Here is a 25,279-nt window from a genome sequence, read left to right as displayed (position 1 = left end):
TTAACTTCTTCCCCTTCATTGTCTATACTCATCTTAAGAGGAATAGTAGAATCATTTCAAGACTTTAAACTTTGTATTTACTTTGAATAGAGGAATTTATTCACATGGTATGAAATTGATACCAAAGTGCATTATAAAGTTAAAGGTTTCCCTCTCTCCCCTTTACCCCTCCAGCTGCTTGGTCCAGCTTTCTTCACCAAAGCCAACCAGAGTTAACAATTCCAAGAAATTTTCCAATTTTATAACGTGTAATAAATATTTGAAGTATAGTCACATGAATTTTAATACACAAAAAATCACCTATTATATAGGCTATTATCCATATTAGTACCTCAATTTATCTGTACATGTCTTCACATTTAAAATTTTTATTTATATCCAGTAAGGCCCAGGTCCCATAATATTTCCTTTTTAAACAGTTCCTCCCTTTTAAAACTATTTGATAATTAAACTATACAGCTGTTCTTGGTCTGAACTGAATAACTGTCCTGGAATGAAGTGAAATTCATTCACCGAAGTAATCTGTGTCAAAATCTGGAAGCTATACCACACCCAGTGGTATCCCCAATTCCATTCATACAAGCTGTCCTGAAAAAATATTGAAGCAAAGCTGCTTTACTCTTTCCTGAGTAAAGTGAACCTGAGTAAAATTTCTCTTTGTTGTGTCTTCAAAACAGCTAATTAACATTTAGTGTAGCTTATGTTAACTATCCACATAACCTTCGTTAGTCATTGCTTAGAAAAATTGGAATTCGTAGTGATCTTTCAGATTTATTTTGTCTTTTTAGTGGAGAAGTATATACTCTTTTGGCTACAGAGTAGAGTTTTAAAACAACATGTCTGTGAAATTATGGTTTTAAAGTCAGAAGCAACCAGAAGTAAACCAAGCTAAAACCTTAGTAGTTTTCTGTAGTCATACTATAAATCTGATATGACTGCATTTCTCTGGGATAGATAGTTATTCAATCTTTAACCCTTCCTGTTTCCTGTTGTTGGAGCCTTTTCGGTTTGAAAGCTTGTAAACGCTAGTATGATTTTCACAGATACTATACAGAAATTAATGAGAAAAATAATGTTTTGCAATCATAGCCAGACTTTGAATGGAATGCCTTCTTCTTATGAAAAATGAGCTCAACAATTCCCATAAAGGAAATTGTTCTGTTACTTTAATGGGGAAGAAAATCACTATGTTTCTCTTAGTTGTATATACCTATCTATTTGCTCAATCTGAACAAAAGACTAGATTTTAACACCAAATTATCCCATTTTTATTTATCTAAGTAATAGTTGCCTCTTCCAACATTCTGCAAGACTTTAACGGGGGTTAAGGGAGCTTCAGTTTGAGCACTTATGTAAGTTGACTAGGATTTGTGGTAGTTGGGGTACCATTTTTCTATATGAGAAATAGATGTTAGCTGAACCTATTATGATCATTTCATGATACATATATGTAAATCAAGCCATCATGCTCTACACCTTAAACTTAAACATTGATGTATTTCAATTATTTTTCAATAAAACTGAAAAAATCAGTAAGTGGAAAAAAATTTTTTTCAAGGAGTTCTTTTTCTCATTAGGCTAATGATACAGAATGATTACAGTTTTCTTGGCACAATATTTTAAAAATAAAAACTTTTAAAAGAATGGAGGCTGTTATACAGAGGTGGAAGAGAATGTCTAACTTGGAAGAGTTTTTAACCAAGGACAGTATTTAAGATCAGTGCTATTAAGCATGGCTAAACCAAGAGTTTCTCTTTCTAGCCAGATATTCCTTAACCTTTCACAGAATAAAGGTGTGTGACTGACTTAGTGCCTCAGGTTATATTTGATGTTGCAGTATGAGGTGGGCATTTATTGCTCACTGAATCAGCCAGTTAATATCTGGCAGTATTTATATTAGGTAAAATAATTTCAACCGCAGGTTCTGCCTTATTGTAGTAAATGAATATATTCTCAGTTGTAAGCTTGATTAATATGCCTTATAGAAATATATTTCACCTTACTGAGTTTTGTTGAAACCTGAGTTCATAGGATGCCTAACCTGTGATTAACCAAAAACTAAAGCCAAAACTCTTATGTCTCTGAACCCAAATCATTTTATTTCAGAAATGTTTATGTAGTCCATATTTATCATCAGCCCAAGAAGGGTTGTCCCCTCCCTCACCCCATAACTTTTGTTTGACATTGAAAGATTTGTTAACTGACTTTTAAGTTTTTGCTTGTGGTGTTAAAGAGTAAACTGTTATTGATATAATGATATGGGTGTCCATGTGTGTTCCTGGGATGGTGATCTCCCAGTTGCTGAAGAATGGTGACACGAATCAGAGAGGCAAAGCTTAAGCAGTACAGTTTTATTGTAAAGAGCAAGACAAAAGCTCTCCGGAGAGAGGGGGATCCAAAAATGGAATGCCCCGCAGGCTAAGCTGCACCAGAGACTATACGTCCTTGAGTCTGCAATCTTTAAGTTGTTTTCCAGAAGCTGATTACCCCGCCCCCTCCACCTCCCCCTGCGCTCACCCGCCACCTGGGCTGGTTTCTTGGCTGACTCTGCAGTCTGACGTGGTAGCCCCTCCCACCCAGTTCCCTTCACATTTTTCCTTCAGCTACTTTGAAACTTTTCTTTGGCCTTGATGTCCTCCACCTTGCATCCTGACTGCCTGTGACTTTCCCGTTGTACTTTGAAACTGAGCCTTGATGTCTTCTACTGTGGTCCTGTCCCTGACTGCCTATGACTTTCTTACCTCATTACTAAGTGTGTTGCTGCCTAGTTTTTCCCTTAAGATAAAGACCAATTGTAATAATATCATTAGTCACTAATACCCTATTTTTATGTAGTCTATCATAGACTATATAGTTGGAATTGAGATTGTCATTAAAACAAATTGGAACAAAGTGTCTCAGATAAGAAACAGAGTAAATATGCTTTTCTCTGCCCCAATATCTCATAATATATGGTCTGGCTAATAAAGTTCTTTTATATCTACTACACTGAATGCATAAGAAGAATTTTTTTAAAAAAAATTTAAAAAAAGAAGAAATTTAATTTTATGTCATCAGTATACACAGTAATCAAAACTAATTTAAATAATTATTCAAGTCAGTAAATTTACTAGCAAAATAATGAGTATTTCTTGAAGTCCTGTGATAAATTAGGTTGTTGGTATTCTAATGATTTAAATTAGACTTTTTGTTATAAAAATGTATAGAATTCAATGGTTTGACCCAGTAGCCAAGTGCAAAAGCACCTGCAACCTCATGATCTGACCTTTTTGTTTTTCCTCTCCCTTTCTTTTAGTAGCCTTTTTTTTTCATGTAAGCATAAGGTATACCATATGTTAAAATTATATACCTCTATTTTTTTTTTCCTCCCAGTCTAAAGAACTCCAAATAAAAAAGCAGTTTCAGGACACCTGCAAAATCCAAACCAGACAGTACAAAGCATTAAGAAATCATCTACTGGAGACTACACCAAAGAGTGAGCACAAAGCTGTTCTGAAACGGCTCAAGGAGGAGCAGACCCGGAAGTTAGCCATCTTGGCTGAGCAGTATGACCACAGCATTAATGAAATGCTGTCCACACAAGCTGTGAGTTTGTTTTATTTAGGCAAAACAATTAATGCCCCTTTCCTTCTACCACCTGAATAAAATCCCAGCAATTAAAATACTAATTGGAAATTATAGTTGGTCGTTCAACTTGGGACATAGTGGTGGTGGTTCACATTCTTCCTGCTGGCAGCATTGCTTGGAAGCAGGCATGATGTGTGCAGAATTCTCACATGTCCATTAGACATGAACTTTTAAATAGGCTCTGTGCTGGTACCTTTCAGGTGTTTAGTACACATACCAATAGCTTATCAAGATTGTAACAGCAGCTTTGTTAAACAGTGGACAAAAACCTGTACTGTATTGGGAATCCAAATTCTAACATTTAAATGCTAGTATAAAATATTATCTATGTAAGTTTTGTCAACTTTTTCTTAAAGGGCCAGATAGTAGATATTTTAGGTTTTGTGGGTCAGTAGGCAATATTGAGGACATTTTGTGGATACTTATATAGCCATTTAAAATGTAACCATTTCAAATTGTAAAGACCATTCCTAACTAGTGGGATATTTAAAACACACACACACATGCCCAGATTTGGCCCATAGGCTATAGTTTCCCAGTCCCTGTACTGTAGTTGTTTCCATTGGAGAGAAGAGATTCAATCTTATCAGATTCTAAATTTTTCTTAAGAAAAATGTGGTTTTTCAGGTATTCTCCAAATAGCTTATGATAGCTTTATCTTCATAAGGCCGTCATTGGTTACTGTGCCTTTTTCAAAGATGTTTACTCTCAGATATGAGAGAACAATTATGTATCCTACAGAAGAGTACACTGTCTGCTCTCACACTCTTTTCCATAGGTCATGAATAGATAGCTCATAGTAGGATATGTTCGTTTTCTTTCTCTGTTTCAGCTGCGTTTGGATGAAGCACAGGAAGCAGAGTGCCAGGTTTTAAAGATGCAGCTGCAGCAGGAACTGGAGCTGTTGAATGCATATCAGAGCAAAATCAAGATGCAGGCTGAGGCACAACATGATCGAGAGCTTCGGGAGCTTGAACAGAGGGTCTCCCTCCGCAGGGCACTCTTAGAACAAAAGGTATAAGTAATAGAAAGAAGGTAATTGTGCTAGTATTTGCTTTCTTCAGAAGGATTTTATAAACATATTTTCATATTGACAAAGGTGGCATTAGTTTTCACAATTCCCTATTTCCTTAATTCTAGTTTTGGTAGTGTTTTTCTTTTTCTTTAAAATTATTGATTCACTAATGAGATATCTAGAACTCATTATAATTAATAAATTCTAGATATCAAGAGAACAACAAGGGAATATAATTAAGCAGTAATTGCTAGAGGAAGGATATGGGTTATGTGAAGGCAATTGAATTGCAAGAGAGTAGCTCTTACTCCATGTTCCTCACTTCATTTGTGTATCTACCATGTTTCCCTGAAAATAAGACCTAGCCAGACCATCAGCTCTAATGTGTCTTTTGGAGCAAAAATTAATATAAGACCCGGTATTATATTATATTATCTTATATTATATTACATTACATTACATTACATTACATTATATTATATTATATTATATTATATTATATTATATTATATTATATTATACCCAGTCTTATATTAAGACCGGGTCTTATTAATTTTTGCTCCAAAAGATGCATTAGAGCTGATGGTCCGGCTAGGTCGTATTTTCGGGGAAACATGGTAGCTCTACCTAAGGAGATTGGAGAAAAACTTGGATAGTGAAGAAAAAGAACTTTATTAATTGTCTGGGAGAAGCAGGGACAAAGGATCAGGAATAAATACTTTACTCATAACATCCTGGGCCTGAAACTGTACAGATTGGTGGACGATTACTAGAGGATAGAAGGTAAAACCAGTTCCACACAGGTGAAAAGTCAGGCTAAAAATGTTATTTCCAGGTATATCTTTATTTATTTAGTTTTGAGTTCTTTTTTTTTTCTTAATGACTTTGTTTTTTTAATTGGGGAATAGTGTTATATTCCAGGGCCCATCAGTTCCAAGTCATTGTCCTTCAATCTAGTTGTGGGGGAGCGCAGCTCAGCTCCAAGTCCAATCACCATTTTCAATCTTAGTTGCAGGGGGCACAGCCCACCATCCCATGTGAGAATTGAACCGGCAACCTTGTTGTTAAGAGTTCACTCTCTTACAACTGAGCCATCCGACTGCCCCTCCAGCAGCTCAGCAGAGGCTCATTGTCTTCAATCTAGCTGTGGAGGGCGTAGCTCACTGGCCCATGTGGGAATCGAACTGGCAACCCTGTTTTTAAGGGCTCGCACTCTAACCAACTGAGTTATCCGGCCGCCCCTAGTTTTGAGTTATTCTTTGTCAGGTATATTAGAGAATAGAACTGGAATCACCAAATTCATTTCTATCCTTAAGGCATGTAAGTGTGTGTGTGTGTGTGTGTGTGTGTGTGTGTGTGTGTGTGTGTGTGTGTTTGGGGAGAGGGTGATGGGCAGAAGATTTTGAGAGTCGAAGAGGAAAGGTATGGGTTGAGAAATAGTAGAATATCAGTTGTATCCATGATTCAAAGCTATGTTCAAGAATTTATGAGCCATAAGTTCCCATTAGCTGATACAGTCTTAGGTCCATTGGTCCATTGTAAGTTAATACTTGCCTAGTGGTCTTGCCTGTTAAAGGTTATCATTGTTTCTAGACCAGTGGCTCATAGACTTTCCTCTAGTTCTTACAGTTCTTATGATAAAAATAGAATGCCTTACTAAATTAAAAAATATATGTGCTTTTCAAAAACCTACCTAAATAAGATGTTACTATTTCTCCAGCATAGCTGTCTTTTTTACTGGCTTTTCTGAGAGGTATTTGCCTCTAAAAGTTATCTCAATTATGTTTTTCTCATTCAAGATGGAAAGATAGAAATTTAAATTTTGGGAAAAATCTAGTTTGTCCCATGTACAGATTTCATAAATCTGATTACAACTTTCATATTTAAAATTCAATCCAAAATTCTGTCTCTTATGCTTCAAAATTATCACTAAAAGGAAAACTCCCTATAGTATTTCAGGTATAGTATTGTGAGAGAAATATTGGTCCTATTCAAGTATGTTTATCTTTTCGGTTCCACCTAGTTCAGAGTTAAATAGTGCTAATTAGTTATTTCAATATATGAACCAAAGCTTACATGTTTATGAAGCCTAGTAAAATGTGAGTATAAAACTGATTCCCATTGGTGAAGGTGATGTGGCATTCTCATGCATTCTTAATGCATTTGGAAAACAATTTGGAAGTATATATTGAACTTTGGCAATGTTAAGTATTTAAGACTTTGAGAATTCTAAGGAAAACCAAAATAGAGGGGGAAATATGCATAAATATGGTAATAATAGCATATTTTATAATGGTTTAAAACAGCTAACCATCTAAAATAGGGATATAAGGAGCATTTGAGATCTTACTCCTGGCATATGTCGTCAGTTTTAACTCAAATAAACTCATAAAAATTCTAAATAAATAAACAAATAAAATGGAGATATAATTAAGTAATTATGGCCAAGCCACTTAATAAAATCTTATGCAGCCATTTAAATGATGGCTACAAAGACAGTATTAATATGAATATTTTGAATATGATAATACATTATGATGTGTTAAAATAAAAAAGACAAATCACACTTACATTGAAATAATGCTAGTAGTGACTATGTTAATAGGGTAGATTGGTTCATTTTTCTATTTTGCTATTTTTAATGTGGTTAATACTACTTTGATAACGTAAAATGCAAAAGATTATTTAATATTAAAAATAAAAGAACAATGGGATGATAAATCTTTAGTGCTTTGAGTTGCTACTTGATTTTTGAGCTAACGTTTACATTCCAAGTGAAGCACATGACTATAAAGCGGTTTGGGGTCAGTTGGCAACTACCAAAGCTGGTTCCCTCTCTATAAAAACTTTGTAAAATCTTAACAGCTATGTATTTTCTGCATTTTGTGTATACTGGTTGTTCAAATAAGAAGTATTGCAAATAACGTGGAACCAGAGTGAATATTGTTTCTAGATGAAAAATCATTCTGTTTGAAGATTGCTATAAGCCTCCAAATGAACCAAGAATTGTTCCTTTAGGTTGAGGCACCAACAAAGTAAGTCTCACTTGACTCACTTGAGGTCTTATTACAACTCTTCTCATACTTCATTTACATTTAAATTTCAGCAAGATGACAACATAACAATGTTAAATTCCATGTGAATTTTATACATGCCTAAAAAGTGGCAGTATTTCCAAAGTACAAATGGACCTTTTTATGTTTTAGCATTTCATTTAATTTTCTCTCAATATTTCATTTAGTATCAACAATATGATTGATAGTTTTTTAGTAAGAATTGACAATTGGAACATCTTACAGGACCTTTCTTTCTGGAACTGAAAATATTCACACAAAAATATCATGTATAGCTTCAAAAAGTAGGTTGGGATAATGATCCAAGATGGTGCAGTAGATAAACACCATGCTTGCCTCATCGCATGAACACATCAATGTTACAACTAAATTATAGAATAATCAATCTGGCGAACCATCTGAAGTCTAGCTGAAGAGAAGTTTTATAACTAAAGATATAAAGAAGAAGCCATGTTGAGACTGGCAGATATGCAAAATGGGCCCACCCCAAACCCGCATGAGGTGGATGAAAGTTGTGAGAGATATATTGGCCACAGAGGAGTAAGGACCCTCAGCTCCACACCAACTTCCCCAGCCCAGAGTACTGGTGCTGAGAAGAGGAGGCCCCACAACATCTGGCTGTGAAAAACAGTGGGAATTCTGACCTTCTCAGTGGGTCAGAAGGCAGCGGGAAACTGAGACATCCTCTTAAAGGGCCCGCACAGACTCAATTGTAGGCATTCACCCTCAGCTCTGGCAGACTGACAATGACTTGGGAGACATCAGAGATATATCGGGGGCATAGAGAGGTGTGTGGCTTTGGGTGAAGGCTGGAAAGTAAGTGTCATTTTCCCTGTGTGGGGTTCTCTGCCAGAGCAGCTGGCAGGTGAGCGCCATCTTTCCTGTGGTGAGCCCTCCCCCATGTGCATGGCCAAATCTGAATTGTTCTGGTGAGCTCTGCTTGCTCCATCCAGATGACTCACTGAGATCCCGTCACACCCAACTCCATACCATGGGAAGCTTTATCAGTGGCTGAACCTTACAGGAACTGGCAGGTGGCAGCAGGCTTCATAATGTCCTGGCTAAATAGCGGAGCAACGCCAGACGTGGTACTAGTGGCAGCCATCCTTGATTCTCAGCATGGCCACTGGCACCTGCCTCCAGGTAGACCATAGGCAGCAACTAACTGTTGATCACTTTGTAGCTTCTACCAGATAGTCCCCAGCCTGTCACAGGGAGTGGGTGACCTGGGCCTGCACTGGAGCCCCTCCCAAGAGGCCCCAGAACCAACATACTTGGAGGTTGGCTTCAGACCACAGCAAAGCACCACCCAATTAGCCCCACAAGTGGCATACCCAAAGGGTGGTCTCAACAGGCACCAAAGCCCACTGGGACAAATCCTGTTCCATGGGGTAAGACCCCCTCTCAACAGCCCATAAACTGTGGACTAAGCCAAACCCCATGTCCAGTCAGCCTGAGGGCCAATCCCACTCACTGACATGCCAACAGCAATAAAAGCTCTACTATAACAGGAGGGCACACACAACCCACACAAGGAGCGCTCCTGGAGCACCTGGTACAAGTGACCGGAGAGACTACCATTGGGCCCCACAGGGCACCTATTACATAAGGCCACTTGGCAAGACTGGGAGACACCGCAGATCTACCTAATACATAGAAACAAACATAGAGAGAGAGCCAAAATGAGGAAACAAAGAAATATGTCCCGAATGAAAGAACAGGAAAAAAATCCAGAAAAAGAACTAAGTGAAATGGAGGCAAGCAAACAAGAAATAGAGTTCAAAACAGTGGTTATAAGGATGCTCAAAGACTTAATGAAAAATTCAACAAAGAGATAGCAAGCATAAAAAAGGACACAGAAACCATAAAAAAGAACCAGTCAGAAGTGAAGAATACAATAACTGAAATGAAAAATGCACTAGAAGGAATCACCAGCAGACTAGATGAAGCAGAGGATCAAATCAGCAATTTGGAAGACAAGGTAGTAGAAAACACCCAATCGAAACAGCAAAATGAAAAAACAATTAAAAAAAGAAAAAGAGGATAGTGTAAGAGACTTCTGGGATAACATCAAGTATAACGACATTCATATCATAGGGGTACCAGAAGAGAAAAAGCAAAGGATTGAGAACCTACTTGAGGAAATAATGACTGAAAACTTTCCTAACCTGGTGAAGGAAATAGACATATAAGCCCAGGAAGCACAGAGAGTCCCAAACAAGGTGAACCCAAACAAGCCCACACTAAGAAACATTATAATTAGAATGGCAAAGGTTAAAGACAAAGAGAGAATCCTAAAAGCAGCAAGAGAAAGACTACTGGCAACTCATAAGGGAGCTCCCATAAGATTGTCAGCTGATTCCTCAACGCAAACTTTGCACGTGAGAAGGGATTGGTAGGAAATACTCAAAGTGATGAAAAGCAAGGATCTACAACCAAGGATACTCTACCCAGCAAGGCTATCATTTAAAATCGAAGGACAAATAAAGAGCTTCCCAGACAAGAAAAAGCTAAAGGAGTTCCTCACCACCAAACTAGTACTACAAGGAGTGCTAGAGAGACTTCTTTAAGACTAAATAAATAAATAAATAAAACTAAAAAATATGAATAATAAAATGATAATAACTACATATCTATCAACAGTTATTTTCAATATAAATGGATTAAATTCTCCAATCAAAAATATAGGGTGGCTAGGGCAGCCGGTTAGCTCAGTTGGTTAGAGCACGGTGCTCTTAACAACGAGGTTGCCGGTTTGATCCCCACATGGGCCACTGTGAGCTGCACCCTCCACAACTAGGTTGAAACAACTACTTGACTTGAAGCTGATGGGGCCTGGGAAAACACTTAAAATTTTTTATAAAATTTAAAAATATATTTTTTAAAAGAAAAAAAAACATAGGGTGACTGAATGGATAAGAAAACAAAACCCTTACATATGTTGCCTAGAAGAGACTCACTTCTGATTGAAAGACACACAGACTGAAAGTAAAGGGATGAAAAAAGTTATTTCATGAAAATGGAAATGGAAAAATAAAAAGCTGGGGTAGCAATACTTACACCAGACAAAACAGACTTTTAAACAAAGCCTATTAGAAGAGAAAGACCCAGTAATCCCACTTCTGGGTATTTATCCAAAGAATCCAAAACACTACTTCGAGGGGATATGTGCATCCATATGTTCATTGCAACATTATTTACAATAACCAAGATGTGGAGGCAGCCTGGGTGTCCATTGATGGATGAATGGATAAAGAGTAGATGGTACATATATACAATGGAATATCACTTGGCCATGGAAAGGAATAGGTTCTTGACATCTGTGGTGGCATGGATGGACCTGGAGGGTACTGTGCTGAGTGGAGTGTGAGACAGAGAAAGACAGATGCAATGTGATTTTGCTTATATGTGGAATCTAAAGAACTAAATAAACAAACAAAACATTCATACACTCATAGATACAATAAACATTTTAATGGTTGCCTGATGGGAGGGAGTTTGAGGGGGTCGGTGAAAAAGGGAAAGGGATTAAGAAGTACAAATTGGTTGTTACATAGTAACCATGGGATGTAGGTATATCCCATGTAGGATATATAGTTAATAATATTATACCTATTTATGGTGTCAGATGGGTACTAGATTTCTCAGGGTGATGGGAGTGGGGGTTGGGGAACAGGGTGAAATGGATAAAGGTATTATGAAGTACAACTTGGTAGTTACAAAATAGTCATGGGGATATAAAGTAAAGCACAAGGAATATAGTCAATAATATGTTAATAAGTATGTATAGTGCCAAGTGGGTACTAGACTAGTCAGGGGGATCATTTCTTAAATTATACAAATGTCTAAGCACTATGCTATGCACCTGAAATTAATACAAAATAATACTGAATGTTAACTGTAATTGAAAATTTTTAAAAGGGAGGAAAACGGTAAAGGGGAATAAAAGGTTCAAATTTCCAGGTATAAAAAAAGTCATGGGGATGTAACATACAGCATAAGGAATATAGTCAATAATACTGTGATAGTATAATATGGTATCAGATGGTTGCTGGACTTATGGTGATCACTTCTTTAGGTTTATAAGTTTTGAACAACTATGGTGTACACCTGAAACTGATATTATGCTGTGTATTAGCTATATTTTGTAATAAAAATCTTTTAAAAAACAACAAAAACGTTAGGTTAGGAGAGCCTCTCAAAAAAAAAGTCTTGGAGTAGCCGGTTAGCTCAGTTGGTTGCCAGTTCAGTTCCCACATGGGCCAGTGAGATGCGCCCTCCACAACTAGATTGAAGACAACAACTTGAGCTGAGCTGCCCAGTGGGCAGCCAGATGGCTCAGGTGGTTGGAGCGGGTGCTCTTAACAAGGTTGCCAGTTGGATTCACGCATGGGATGGTGGGCTGCGCCCCCTGCAACTAGATTGAAAATGGTGACTGGACTTGGAGCTGAGCTGCACCCTTCACAACTAGATGGAGAATGACTTGACTTGGAACTGATAAATCCTGAAAAAACACACTGTTCACCAATATTCCCCAATTTTAAAAAAAAGTCTTAATTACAGTAACTCATCTACCTCGTGAAACTGCCTTTCTAATTTTTCAATAATAAATAACATGTTTGAAAAGAAACGGGGATTGAAGTTAGCTATCACAAATCTTAGTGTTTATTTTTATTTAATTGAAAACTGTTCTGAGTTTCTTAAATGACAAAACTAATCAGCAAACAAAATTGAAGCAATGCTTACTGGATAAAAGGTTGATAAGCATTAATGTGCTTAATATTTTTATCCGTCAAACAATATGCAAGGCATTTAAATCAGCATGCTCAGTACATTCCCATCATTTATTATATCCCTCAAATTAAAATAATTGCTTTTCTTGAATGGGCTTTTGAAATTTTTACATATAAAATATTTAAAAGAAAAAAGTTAAAGTTCTTTGAATATTTAGAGAAATGTAAATTTAATTCTATATGAATTGAGTATTTTATATATGGATATTAAAAGACTGAAAAAAATATTTTATAAAAACAATCATTTTTTTAAACTTGGAAAATATAGAGAAATATAAATAGGATTTAAAATGTCTTTAATTCCATCACTCAGAAATCACCACAGTTAACAATTTGATACCTTTCTCTCAGAAGAAGCCTTCATGTCTAATCTAAGTTCTGTGTCAACCTTCATGTGAAATGCCCTCTCTGAACCTTTGTAACACTTTAGTGCTTAGAACTTTGAATAACTTTCAAACTCTTTTTACTGGAGTCCTTCCTGCCTATTTGTAATTCCCCAAACACTATCATCTTTCCATGCCTTTACATATTCCCTCTGATGAAAATAACCTCTTGTCTTCCTGGTAAACTTGTACCTTTCAGAATCCAGTCTCTACAACTTCCTCTAAGAAGACTTCTTTGCCCTATAGAGTGAATCCCTCCATCCCTTTGTATTTCTGCTTATGCCTTATAAATCTTTTATTATGTCTTAACACTTTCTATTGCAATTTTGTTTGTTTGTTTTTTTAAGGAGAGCTCAGCTCACAGTGGCCCATGGGGGGATTCAACTGGCAACCTTGGTGCTCTAACCAACTGAGCTAACTGGCCACCCTCAATTGAAATTTCTTTTTTAAATTTTTTATTGGGGAATATTAGGGAACAGTGTTTTCCAGGGCCCATCACCTCCAAGTCATTGTCTTTCAATCTAGTTGTGGAGGGCCGCAGCTCAGTTCCCAGTCCAGTTGCTGTTTTCAATCTTTAGTTGCAGGGGACACAGTCCACCATCCCATGGGGGAATTGAATGGGCAACCTTGTTGTTAAGAGCTGGAGCTTTAACCAACTGAACCATCCTTCTATTGTAATTTTTTTGTTTGCATCTATTTCCTGTGCTAGACTGTGTTTCTTTTTTTAAAGGGCACTTTTAAAAACTTGGTGCATAAAAACTAAACATATTTGTTGAGCTAGATTTCTGTAGAGAGCAATGACTATTGGCTTAAGTCCTCAGATATCTTGAAACCTGATTATTTAACGCTCCTTTACGAATTCTCTTTATTTCCTATTTTTTAAAACCTTTTTATCATGGAAATTTTCAAACATACCCAAAAATAGGAATTAGTACAATGAAATCCCCAAGTAGTCATCACCCAGTTTTAACGGTTACCGGTATTTTGCTAATTTCTTGTTACCGATTCACCTGTTCCACATACACAACTTTTGGGGGCAAGGGGTTGGAGTTAGGGTAGAGTGTCTGGTGTATTTTAAAACAAATCCCAGCACAGCATTATTTCACTTCTAGACATAGAAAAGGACTTGTTAACCATAATTCCATTGTGATATATCTAACAAGATTACAAATTTTTAATATTATCTAATACTAAGTCCATGCCTGAATTTCTCCTTTTGTCTCAAAAATGCCTTCTTTAAGTTGTTTCATTTGGATTGGGGTCCAAACAAGGTCCAGACATTGCATTTGGTTGTCTTTTCAGTCCTTTAGTCTTAAAAGACACTCTGTACCCCCCTTTTCTCTACCACCCCACTCCACCCCCCCTTTTTTTATTGTGGATTCGATCATTTGTAGGAATTCTCACATTCTGGATTTGGCTGATTACGTCTTCATGTTGTCATTTAATGTATTCCTCTCCTTCATATTTCCTGTAAACTGGTCATTAGATCTAGAAGCATGATTATATTTAGATTGATTTTCTAAATTTTATTTTTAAAAAAAAATTTTACAAGGAGTTTTCATAAGGGTTATATATACTTCCTTTTGCATCATTTGGAGAGATATGTATAATGTCTAGTTGTCCCACTTTTAACTGATTTTATATTGATCAGTGGATTCAGGTAATGTCAATCTGATCATTCATGAAAAGGTTCTCCATTGGCCGGCCCGGTGGCGCAGGCGGTTAGAGCTCCATGCTCCTAACTCCGAAGGCTGCCGGTTTGATTCCCACATGGGCCAGTGGGCTCTCAACAACCACACACACACACACACACACAAAAAAAAGGTTCTCCATCTACCTTGTGAAACTTTTTAAAAATTGTCTATTGACTTTATTATGTTTTACATTTAAAAAAACCACATATTTAAAGACATTAAATATTGACTTTATTATGTTTTACATTTACATAATTTTACATATTATGTTTTACATTTAAAAAAATACTATATACAGTCAATTATATCTATTTGTAATACCTTCTAGTTTTCCAGAACTGATTATGATGGCTACCCAACCACTAATTTCTAGGTAACAGAGTCTTCTAAATTTTTAATGCAAACTTCAGTTTTTGTTTGTTTGTTTATTTGTTTGTTTTTCACTTAAGGCTTTGGTCCATCTGGAATATGTATATGGGTTCCATTTTTATTTCCTTCCAGATGGCTGACCAATTGTGCCTGTGTTATTTGTTTAAAAATCCATCTTTTTCCCAATTAATTAATTGTTGCATTTGTCCTGCATTAAAAACCTACAAACTGAAAGCTGCATTCTATTTCTACTTCACTAATTATCAATTCCTACACCAATACCATATTTATTTTATTAGACTGGCATTATGGTATGTCTGATAAAGCTGGTTTCCACTCACCCATTTTCTTTTTTATTCAACTTTTTACCTAATGGATTTAGTAGCCATTGATGATAATTGCCTTGATTTATTATTTTAATAGAGGTTATTAACTTTCTTTTTAAGAACTTGACTTTACACATTTTAGAAATATAAATCATGTATGATTCCTACAGTACATCTCTTTGATTTTTAAATGTACATCTGTAAAATAGCCAGCGCGAACTTCTTTATGATTCACTTCAAAACTGAGTAATTATTGCTTCCTTAGTTTATAAATTAAAAAAATAAATCAGCTTTCTTTATGCTTCCCTCCCCCAACTCTCAACAGATTGAAGAAGAGATGTTGGCTTTGCAGAATGAACGCACAGAACGAATACGAAGCCTGCTGGAGCGTCAAGCCAGAGAAATTGAAGCTTTTGACTCTGAAAGTATGAGACTAGGTTTTAGTAACATGGTCCTTTCTAATCTCTCCCCTGAGGCATTCAGCCACAGCTACCCAGGAGCTTCTGGTTGGTCTCACAATCCTACTGGGGGTCCAGGACCTCACTGGGGTCATCCCATGGGTGGCCCACCACAAGCTTGGGGTCATCCAATGCAAGGTGGGCCCCAGCCATGGGGTCATCCTTCAGGGCCAATGCAAGGGGTACCCCGAGGTAGCAGTATGGGAGTCCGCAATAGCCCTCAGGCTCTGAGGCGGACAGCATCTGGGGGACGGACGGAGCAGGGCATGAGCAGAAGCACGAGTGTCACTTCACAAATATCCAATGGGTCACACATGTCTTATACATAACTTCATAATTGAAAGTGGCAATTACGCTGGAGCTGTCTGCCAAAAGAAACTGCCTACAGACACCGTCACAGCAGCCTCCTCGCTTGGGTACTACAGTGTGGAAGCTGATTGCATATGGTATATTTTATTCATTTTTGTAAAGCATTCTGTTTTGTGTTTACTAATTGGGATGTCATAGTATTTGGCTGCCGGGTTTTGGTGTTTGGGGGTTTGGTTGTGGTTTTTTTTGGTAGAAATTGTGCAAAGGGGAATCTGTGTGTGTGTGTGTGTGCGCGTGTGTGTGCGTGTGTGTGTACATGCGTGCGTGCGCACACACACATATCATGCATGTGGTAAAAAGAAATTGGCTAGACGGGGGGTATTTTCTGAACACTGCAAAAAATAGAATGCAGCAAAGTGGCTTGAGTTATTTTGGGTAACTAAGAAGTTTGTAAAAAGAACTAAAGCCTTTCTCCATACCCCAAATTCTTATGAGCCACTCACAGCAGGCAGCATATGCTGAAACACATTATTATGGAAACACACCTGTATTCCCTCACCAATGTATTTTCTTTATTAAATTGGTCTGACTTCTCAGCCTCATTTGGAGTAAAAAAGTGGAAATCCATGAACACTAACGGGTTGCATTGACTTTTCCCGAGTAGAAAACAACGTAGTTCTTTTGCTGAATGCTGCATAGGTTTGTCAGTGGTTGGGGTTTTTTTGTTTTGTTTTGTTTGGGGAGGGGTTTTTTGTTTTGTTTTTGTCCATTCAAGTGTGCCTTCTTTGTGGCATGGTGAAATGGGGGTGTTTAAAGAGATCACAGGTCGTGTGGGAATTGCATCAATGAACCTGTGAGCCTTCAAAGGGGAAGACCGGAAGGGTGAGAGAGGTCCCTGAAAGTTCATATGGCGGGTACGCTTAGCAGCAGAGTGAGGAGATGAAGCCTATATATCCCGACGTTTTGTTGCTTATACTGTGATAGTTCATCCTAGCTAAGCTCTGTAACTCCCAGCTCTGTAACAGTACTTTTACTTTGTACAAAAACAAAGACATATAGCCAATACAAATCAAATGCCAGAGGTATTTGAATGATGCCATATTTGCAAACTGCCATCTATTAGAATTCTCATCACACTACGTAAACATTAATTTGATTACCCCCTTTTGGCTTATGGGATTTCCTGTTTACAAGTAGAATAGCCAATTATTTAAATGTTTAGTTGCCATAGTGAACCAGGAATCACTGAGCCAATGACTTTACCAGCTGCTGACTAATCCTCATTACCACTGTAGATTTTGCTGCATGTGCAGGTCTTTTTTTTTTTTTAATTGCTGTTTTTGTTGCTGCAGTACTTTACAAACTTCTAGTTCCTTGAGACTTACTATTTTGCATCATGTTAACATCATGCAATAGGAAACACCACTTCCAGAAGTCTCTAGCCTCAGTGCTAAATTACTACTGAAAAGGAACTAGCAAGTTTGGCAAATTAAAAAAAAAAAAAGAAGCAAGTTATAGTGGTCAGGGAATCTCTTGACAAAAGCTAACTTTTTTTCCCAGAGAGGGGCGTGTTTTGTTTTGTTTTGTTTTACAATGAAGGATCAACCCAATGCTGAAAGTCATATGTTACTTGGTATTCCATTGCTAGTGTGGAAATTTTTAGTTGAAGATGAGTAAGGAGCTGTATTACTTGAAGAAAAAAGTCCTTTCCAGTGACATGTCAGAGTTTCTTACAAATTATTGTCCTGTCCTCTCCCCAGTTGTCTTGAAGGACCCTTGCTGCTAACTCTGGATCCTGCTTTTCAGATAGTCAGAGAGCTCCAAGTTAGAATTCTCTAAGTCCCTCTCAATGATACTCTTCATCTAACCAGCCTAATGACCAAACAGTAATCCATCACTGTTGAAATCTTGGTTTTTCTCAACCAAATTTAAGCCTTCCCCAGGTAGGTCAGCCCAATCCCCATGAATCTTCCCCTTTAGGAGTTTCTAGCATTTTTTTAAAGGTAACTGGAAGAAAAAGTAATATTTTAATGTAAATATTTTTAAACCAATATCACAGTAGAATTCACACACAGTTTTAGGCAGTGTTTCAGGTAACACTGACATATTGTCTTCTCAATTTTTAGGTGAACATGACACACTCGTCATGTCTACTAATGGGGGCTTTTAATTTTCTCAATATCTATTTTGCATTAAAATATTATACAATATTTCAAACAAATTGAGATATCTACCTATTTGAGAGCTTTATAATTTAAAATCTCCAAAAAATATAATGGAATTGGATACCTTTAAAAAAATTCTTAGTAGCCCCTCTGTACTGGAGATATGAAATAGGGAAGCAGATCAGTTTTGCATACAAACAAACCTCTTTAAAATCCAAAATACTGCCAATGAGACATATTAAAGTCCACTTGTAGACTTAAATTAGTCAAATTGAGTTACTGAGTTCATGGAGAATATTTGTGCTTATCAAATCGTGATTGAATACTGACTCTACCTGTCTATCCAGTAGGGCTTGTCTCTGATTTACTTGTGTGGCATCCAGATTTACATGTAGGTCATGGGTAGACCTCGATTATTCCATTAAGTTCATTTTAATTAAAAAACATATAGTTTGCAAAAATGATTCAAATGAGTTAATTTGTGTGTGTTTATAAGATCTAACTTCTGAGGAATCTCATATACGGTAGGAATCATCAGAGTAAAGCTTGTAGCAAGAAAATTTGAAAGGTTTTGAGAGATCCTACAGAAAGAAGCAGGCACTTTCTGAATCAGTGTGCAAATGTCAACATTTGATCAAATTAATACTACCTCCTCCCTAGTGTTGGTGTTCACTCGATAGATATATGTGTTTAAGAAAATAACAAGTATGGGAAATTTGTCCAGCATATTAGAAAGTCCTAAGTGCTATATCTGGTATCCAGAGCTTGGCAGGAGAAATTTTCTTGTGGTCACTGTCTCTCCCTTTCTTTACTTAGCATTTTAATAATGCAAAACCCCATACCTTGAAATATATTATTCCTAATTGGGGTCCCTTCCTTTTGCACATTTTTTCTCCCCTTATTAAAGTCAACTCTAACCCCAAATTACAGTTTCTTTATTATATAGATAATATTAGCTGGAAAATATGTTTATATTGTTTTTATTCAGTGCTGCCATTCTTTTTAGTCATTTCTATGCCTAGAGATGAATAGTCCTGCATTTGATGCCACACCCATAGGTATCATACGCTTGGTGCTCTAGGCCAAGGGTTTATTGCTAAATTGAATGTTTTATCATAGTCATGATGATCTTCAGCTGCTCAGGCAGCAGGTAAACCCAAACACCAGTCAGTACACTAAAGAAACTGTCCTTGACACTTCCTCCCACGCCCACCTCTTCTTCCTCACACCCTTTTCAAAAATCAAAAACTCTATGAGTGTCTTTTGCAGACCATAGAGCAGACTTTAGTAACTTTCTACTTCTTTAAGTACTAAATGTCTGGCATTTTAAACTTTTATAGAATACATTGTGTTGGACACTGGAATAATACTGTTTATTTTCACCTGTGAAAAATGACTTTATTGTACTTGAAACACCTCCTTTGCATTTTTCCATTTGTGCCATTCACTAGTGGAAATAAATTGTATTATACCATGATCTACTGGCTTTTAAAAACTGTGTTAAATATGCACATTTTTGGTATAGCTATTATCATTTGTATGTATATATTGTATATACATATGAGTGTCTATATGTGTGTGTAGATAGATGGATGGATGTAACTCATACTGTACATTTCCATCAGGGCACTTAAGGTTCTGTTATTTTGTTTTCTTATTTCAATCCTCAGTTAAGGCAAGAATGCATGTGTTTAAGAATGAGTACTTGGGTTGATATTTATGAGGAGGTGGTCATTAGATGCAGTCTTTTCTTTTTAAATCCCCTCTTAGCACTTGTGTGGGTGGAAAGAAAATTAAGTAAAACCTGGAACCATAAATTGCAATGCACTAAAATAGTACTGGGGAAGGAGCCAGTTAGTGTTTCTATGATTTTGTGTCATGATGCAACAAAAGACAAGTGATGCAGAGAGAACCGTGGAAATTAAAAATACTGGTGGTGATTCCTTTGCAAAGATGATAAAAAGAACCAATAAATCACACAATCTTCATGTGCACTCTATACGAATTTCTTAATAGTAATGTCATTGATCCTCTTACTCTTTTTACTCCATTAATACTAATGTAATTATAAATTTTGCTAAGGACCAAAACAGCCAAGAAAAGAATTACTGCTAAAGCATCTAAGGTTCTACTAAACTATAAATTCAACAGGAAATGGCCACTGGGAGAGAAGGATATGGTATTGGCGTGGGGCTTTCTCCCTTTAGCTGCCTTTTCTTGCTTGCTAATAGTAAGTTCTTTGTGCACCTTCCACCCTGTCTGAACCACTACTATTCAAGCAGAGATTTGGCCCAACACAGCAGCCCTTTCCTGGGAGCTTTATATGGTCTGTGTTTTGCCCCATGCTCACAATGTGAAGTGTCCAATGTGTATTCAAATCAGAAAAATAATATATTTAAGGCGTATAAGTGTGAATCTCCTGTAATGATGGAAGAAGAGGTTCTTGTTTCTTAGATAGAAAACAGCCTTCTCTAAGAAACAAAGCCAAAATTTGGGCTGTCATCTTTGAGCTGCTTACCAAACTACAGATCATTATTAAAGAGAAACAGATTTCTCTCTTTTGTTTTCCGTCATGGTAGTGCCCCTAACCAAGTTGTGGCATTGCCTTTGAGAAGGCACTCACTCTTAGTTGTTAAGAACTGGAAATTTCCCATCCTCAGATTCCTTAAAGAATGAAGAGTGTGCTGTGTCCATTTAGCAGGCTTGCCTCTCGTATGCAAGGACTACTGATTGAAGTCTGTTTTGCTGTGTGTCTGGTTATGTTGTCTGCACTTTTATGAAATCACTACAATATATCTACATTGGAAATGACTATTAATTTGTAAGAAGTAAGTTTATTAAACACTGTCTAGAAAAAGAAAGTGAAGCTGAGAACTCTTCGTTTATTGTACATTTATATTTTCTACTGAACTCTGATAGCCCCCTTTAAAGTCACGTTGACTGCTTTTTCCCTTGTTTATATTCAGATTTCCAAAATTTCACTCATACAAGGGAAGAGAACCCATTTGGCCTAATGGTAGTCTTCAGATCATAAGAAATATATAAATTAGTATGCACCTTATCTGCCTGTTGTGGGTTTCCTAAACTTGCACTTCCCTCCCACCTACCCAAAACTAGATATCCTTTAAAGAAAATAAAGGCAGAGAATTAAAACGGGGGAGCCATTTACTATGTCACCATTACTATTGTTTCCCAGCAATCCTAACTTTTTGAAGTTTCAGAGATTTTGTGTGTGTGTGTGTGTGTGTGTGTGTGTGTGTTTGTATGTGTCTGTTAGGTTTGTTTTGTTTTTAAATATACAAGAGATTCTTTAAATAGAGAAAAAGGTTAATCCTCTCTGAAACAGGATACCCACTGGATATACTAACCTGAACATCTGTAAGTAGTTTGTCATGAAAAAGTAGAGAGATGAGACTTCTGAATGAATGAAAAGGGTATCTTGATGCCCAAGAATTCCCCCCAAAGTACGGGTAATTCAACCTGCACAGTTTCCTTTTCACTCATACTTTTTAGCAATTGTGAGTGAAAAATCATGTAATTATCTGTAAATATGTAGCTAACAAATTGACCTAGTTTCTGTATTTTTTTGTTTTTGTACTAAAGTTTATAAGTGTGCCAGCTAGAGAGGAGTTGCTATCATTGCTGGTCGTGGTCCTAGCATCTAATCCTGAAACCATCGTAGGTGACATGTTTTAGAATTAATGCTTAAATGTTGTTCAACGGGGAAATGAAGCTTAATCATTGGTCAGGTTTAAAATCTTCTGAAGCGGAGTCATTTTATTTAATATAATGATTACATGTCCTCAATCATAAATGAGGTAGGGAGCCTCCCTCCCCCAGTGGCCATGTTTACAGAAGTGTGTTTTGTCGATGATAAAGTGCAAGAGTTTTAATGTTTGTGTAAATTATGCAGGTAACACTATGGCTTGGAACTGTTTATTGGGCTCTGTAGCTGAATTTTCAAATGAAATGAACTATTCCTATTGTTGGCACATTGCTCCCATTTCTAGAGCATTTTTCCTATTTCTAGAATTACATATATTCCTTTGTCATTGTCCCCACTTAACCTTTCTCTGATATGCCTTGTAGCCTAAGGTATTTAAGTCTGATGAACATAGACAAGGAAAATGCATTTTTAAAAATCCATGAACCCTCGTTTGTATGCTTTCAGTACTCATGTTATGTGTTTCTATGGCAACTCTGAGGTCAGTGGAGTTTACGAATGAGATGTGAATGTTAATGAAAAGTGCGTACTCTTTGCTTTTGCATGGCTTGGCTTAGCATCAAAGGTATATTAGGGCCACTTGAAAGCATGAAGACCAGTTATATAGGAACAGGTTTCTCTCAGTGGCACATTTTGCTTTTTCTGAGCCCTCAAATACATTGCCTCAGCATGAACATTATTGTTACTATAAATTGAACATGGTCATGGAGTGAATTAATTGTGTGATTAAAAAAGATGTAACTGCTTAATGTTTGCTGATTCTGGCTGATCCCTGTGACTATTTGGCACATATCAAACAAATGGGGAGGGGGGCACAGTATCGGAACCCTTCTCTAACCCCTTCTTTTCACAGACAAGTATATTTAGTTTAAGATGGCTGCCCCTGGTGTGTTGCCAGACAGCTCTTTTTTGGTGTCCATTCCAAATGTGCTTCCTTGCATTTCATAATATCACAGAAACTACCACCCCTTCTCCCCAGCAGCATTTTATATGTTATACCTTTTATTCCACATTAAATGGGAATTGTGCCTACCTAGAGTGCCCGTCCAATTAATTACATACACGTGTCCTAAAATAATCCAAGCCAGAGACACAAGGTGGGAAATTTTAAAAAAAGAAAAAAGCAAAAAAAAATTCCACTTGAGGCCAGTAATTCATCTGACAAGGTATTTTACCACAATATTGACACTTGATATATGAGCCTATTAGGAGTTGCAGGTGGTTTCATAGAGCAAAACCCAAGTGGAGAAGGATATGTGGGGTTTCTATGAGGAGATAATTCTGTTCTTATTTTACCTTCCCTTTTATGATCCTTTATTTTGTTTTTTTATCTTTTAGGGAAATTTTTACAAAAGCGATGGTCTGATGTAAATAACATTTTAAAGTATACTGCATATAACTTCCCGGACTATTCCAACCTGATAATTTGTAAATGCTTTAGAGTTTTTTAAATTAACACTTGTGTTGCTAAATCTTATTTATGTAAGTCTGCTAAACTTTTTAACCCATTTAAAACTTAAGACAAACATTTAAATAATGGATGGGTTACTCTGAGCAATTTAGCTTTCAGAACGCCCTTGTTTTAGTATATGAGATAGCCTAATGCGCATTAATGAGGTTGGAGAGACTATGAGAAATATGTATAGTGTATATTTTAAAACAGCTTTGCTTGTATTGTGAAGATTTAAAAACAAACTTGAGATTTTTAACGTAATTATTAACAGTTTTAACATAAGTTATCCCACTGGGTTTAAGAGCATCTTGAATGTATAATCCTTTTTTTGTAACCCAGGTTGGTTTCTGCTTTTACCAGTCATCCAAACATATTATTTATGTTTTTAGTTTTATGTACTCATTTCCATTTGTTTTCCTCAACCAGCATGATTTTTTTGCACATGTATTGTAGAAATTTTTAAAAAGAAAAATTAATACATCATTTTCTCTGGATTTTCTTCACTTCTCTCTTCCTTTCTACTAACCCTTACCTTAAAGACCATATCGCTCCATTTGCATTATTTGTGCAAATGCCAGGGTTGGTTTTTATTTTTATTTTTGCTATTTACCTAAAAAAGAAAAATGCTTCAGTCAATTGCTTTTTTATTTAAAAAAGAAAAAAAGAAAAGAAAAAAAGCTGTAACCTTATCATTTCTGAGTAGACCATTGTGAGATGAATGCACACCTGTACTAGCCCAGGACCAGCTTTGGTGGCTAAAGGGAATATTTTAACTAAGCAAGAGGTTCTTTTCTAAAAGTGGTATATATTATTCACAATCTCTTTCAGTTATTCCCACAAGTCAGGGGTCCAGATAAAATGAGGGTTATCAGCTAACTGATATGTTATCATTGAGGTTCATCAATGAATTTGTACATTTCTATTTCCCTTTGGTGAAGGGAAAAATGATGATTTTGCAAGACCTAGATTTTGGCTTGGTTTCTTGCCTCCTTTTTTGGCAGCCTTCATCCTCTCATCTCCCAAAGCCCTTGAGCCTGTAGGGTTTTTGTAGTGGACGAAGGACTCGTGGTCTTTTAAAACTAGGACTGATTTTTTTTTTGGTGAGCAATTATCATGTTGAAAATGATGTTCTGCCACTTTACCGATGACTAATTTTAAATATACACAGTCCTCTCAATTTTCAGACCAAACAGACGCCCACAGTGGAGGCTTATCAAGGGTTGCAATGGGGAAGAAGCCTCTCCCTCACTGTCAGCACCAGCTGGTAAAGGTGACTGTACAGATGTGCATTTTCCTTTTGGTAGAAATGGTCCACAGCACTAACTGGTAAGGCTTATTGTACAGTATATTGTCAGTATTCTTCTGGTTCAAAATACCTTATAGTTCATATATAACCTGTATTAATTGTATAGATTGTGCATTTAAAGCTGTTACCAAGTTGTCAGAACATTAAGAGCGAAAACAAGGTCATATGTAATATTTTGTTTGTAAGTATCCTTTGTATCATAGCAAAGGAAATGTTTAAAAAAATCAACTGTAATAAAGTAATTTTAGTACACAGAGTGTCTGCTCAGTTTTTTTAAGTAATTTTATTTCCATAAAGTATACAAGGTCTGACAATTAAGTTCGCAAATTTGTTGCAATGATGTTGCTAACCCTTTGTTTAATATCAGAGGGATTATTCATTATAAATTTATACCAACTGGACATTTAACCAAGTTTCCTGTTTGGAAGTGCTGAAAAGGCTGCTTGAAAACGTTTAATGACCTGAACTTTCACCAACAATTCATGGCTCTTGCATCACGACAATGCACCAGCTCACTGGGCACTGTCTATGGGGGAGTTTTTAACCAGTAAAAAATAACTGTATTGGAACACCCTCCCTACTC

The 25,279-nt window shown here is 36.6% G+C and overlaps 1 protein-coding gene across 1 annotated transcript in view; it reads left to right on the top strand.

The window, feature by feature from the left end:
* The window catches only part of TAOK1 (TAO kinase 1), a 136,194-nt gene extending 111,246 nt beyond the window's left edge, over positions 1-24,948 (top strand). The window contains 4 exon segments of the mRNA XM_081027076.1: positions 3,373-3,585; positions 4,460-4,642; positions 15,607-15,881; positions 15,883-24,948. Of these exon segments, the coding sequence (XP_080883202.1) occupies positions 3,373-3,585; positions 4,460-4,642; positions 15,607-15,881; positions 15,883-15,970 (759 nt within the window). The 3' untranslated portion in view covers positions 15,971-24,948.
* Positions 24,949-25,279: the final 331 nt, after the last annotated feature.

This window comes from Rhinolophus hipposideros (genome assembly GCF_964194185.1).
Source record: "Rhinolophus hipposideros genome assembly, chromosome: 20".
NCBI lineage: Eukaryota > Metazoa > Chordata > Mammalia > Chiroptera > Rhinolophidae > Rhinolophus > Rhinolophus hipposideros.
This window is presented reverse-complemented; position numbering and strand designations above follow the sequence as displayed.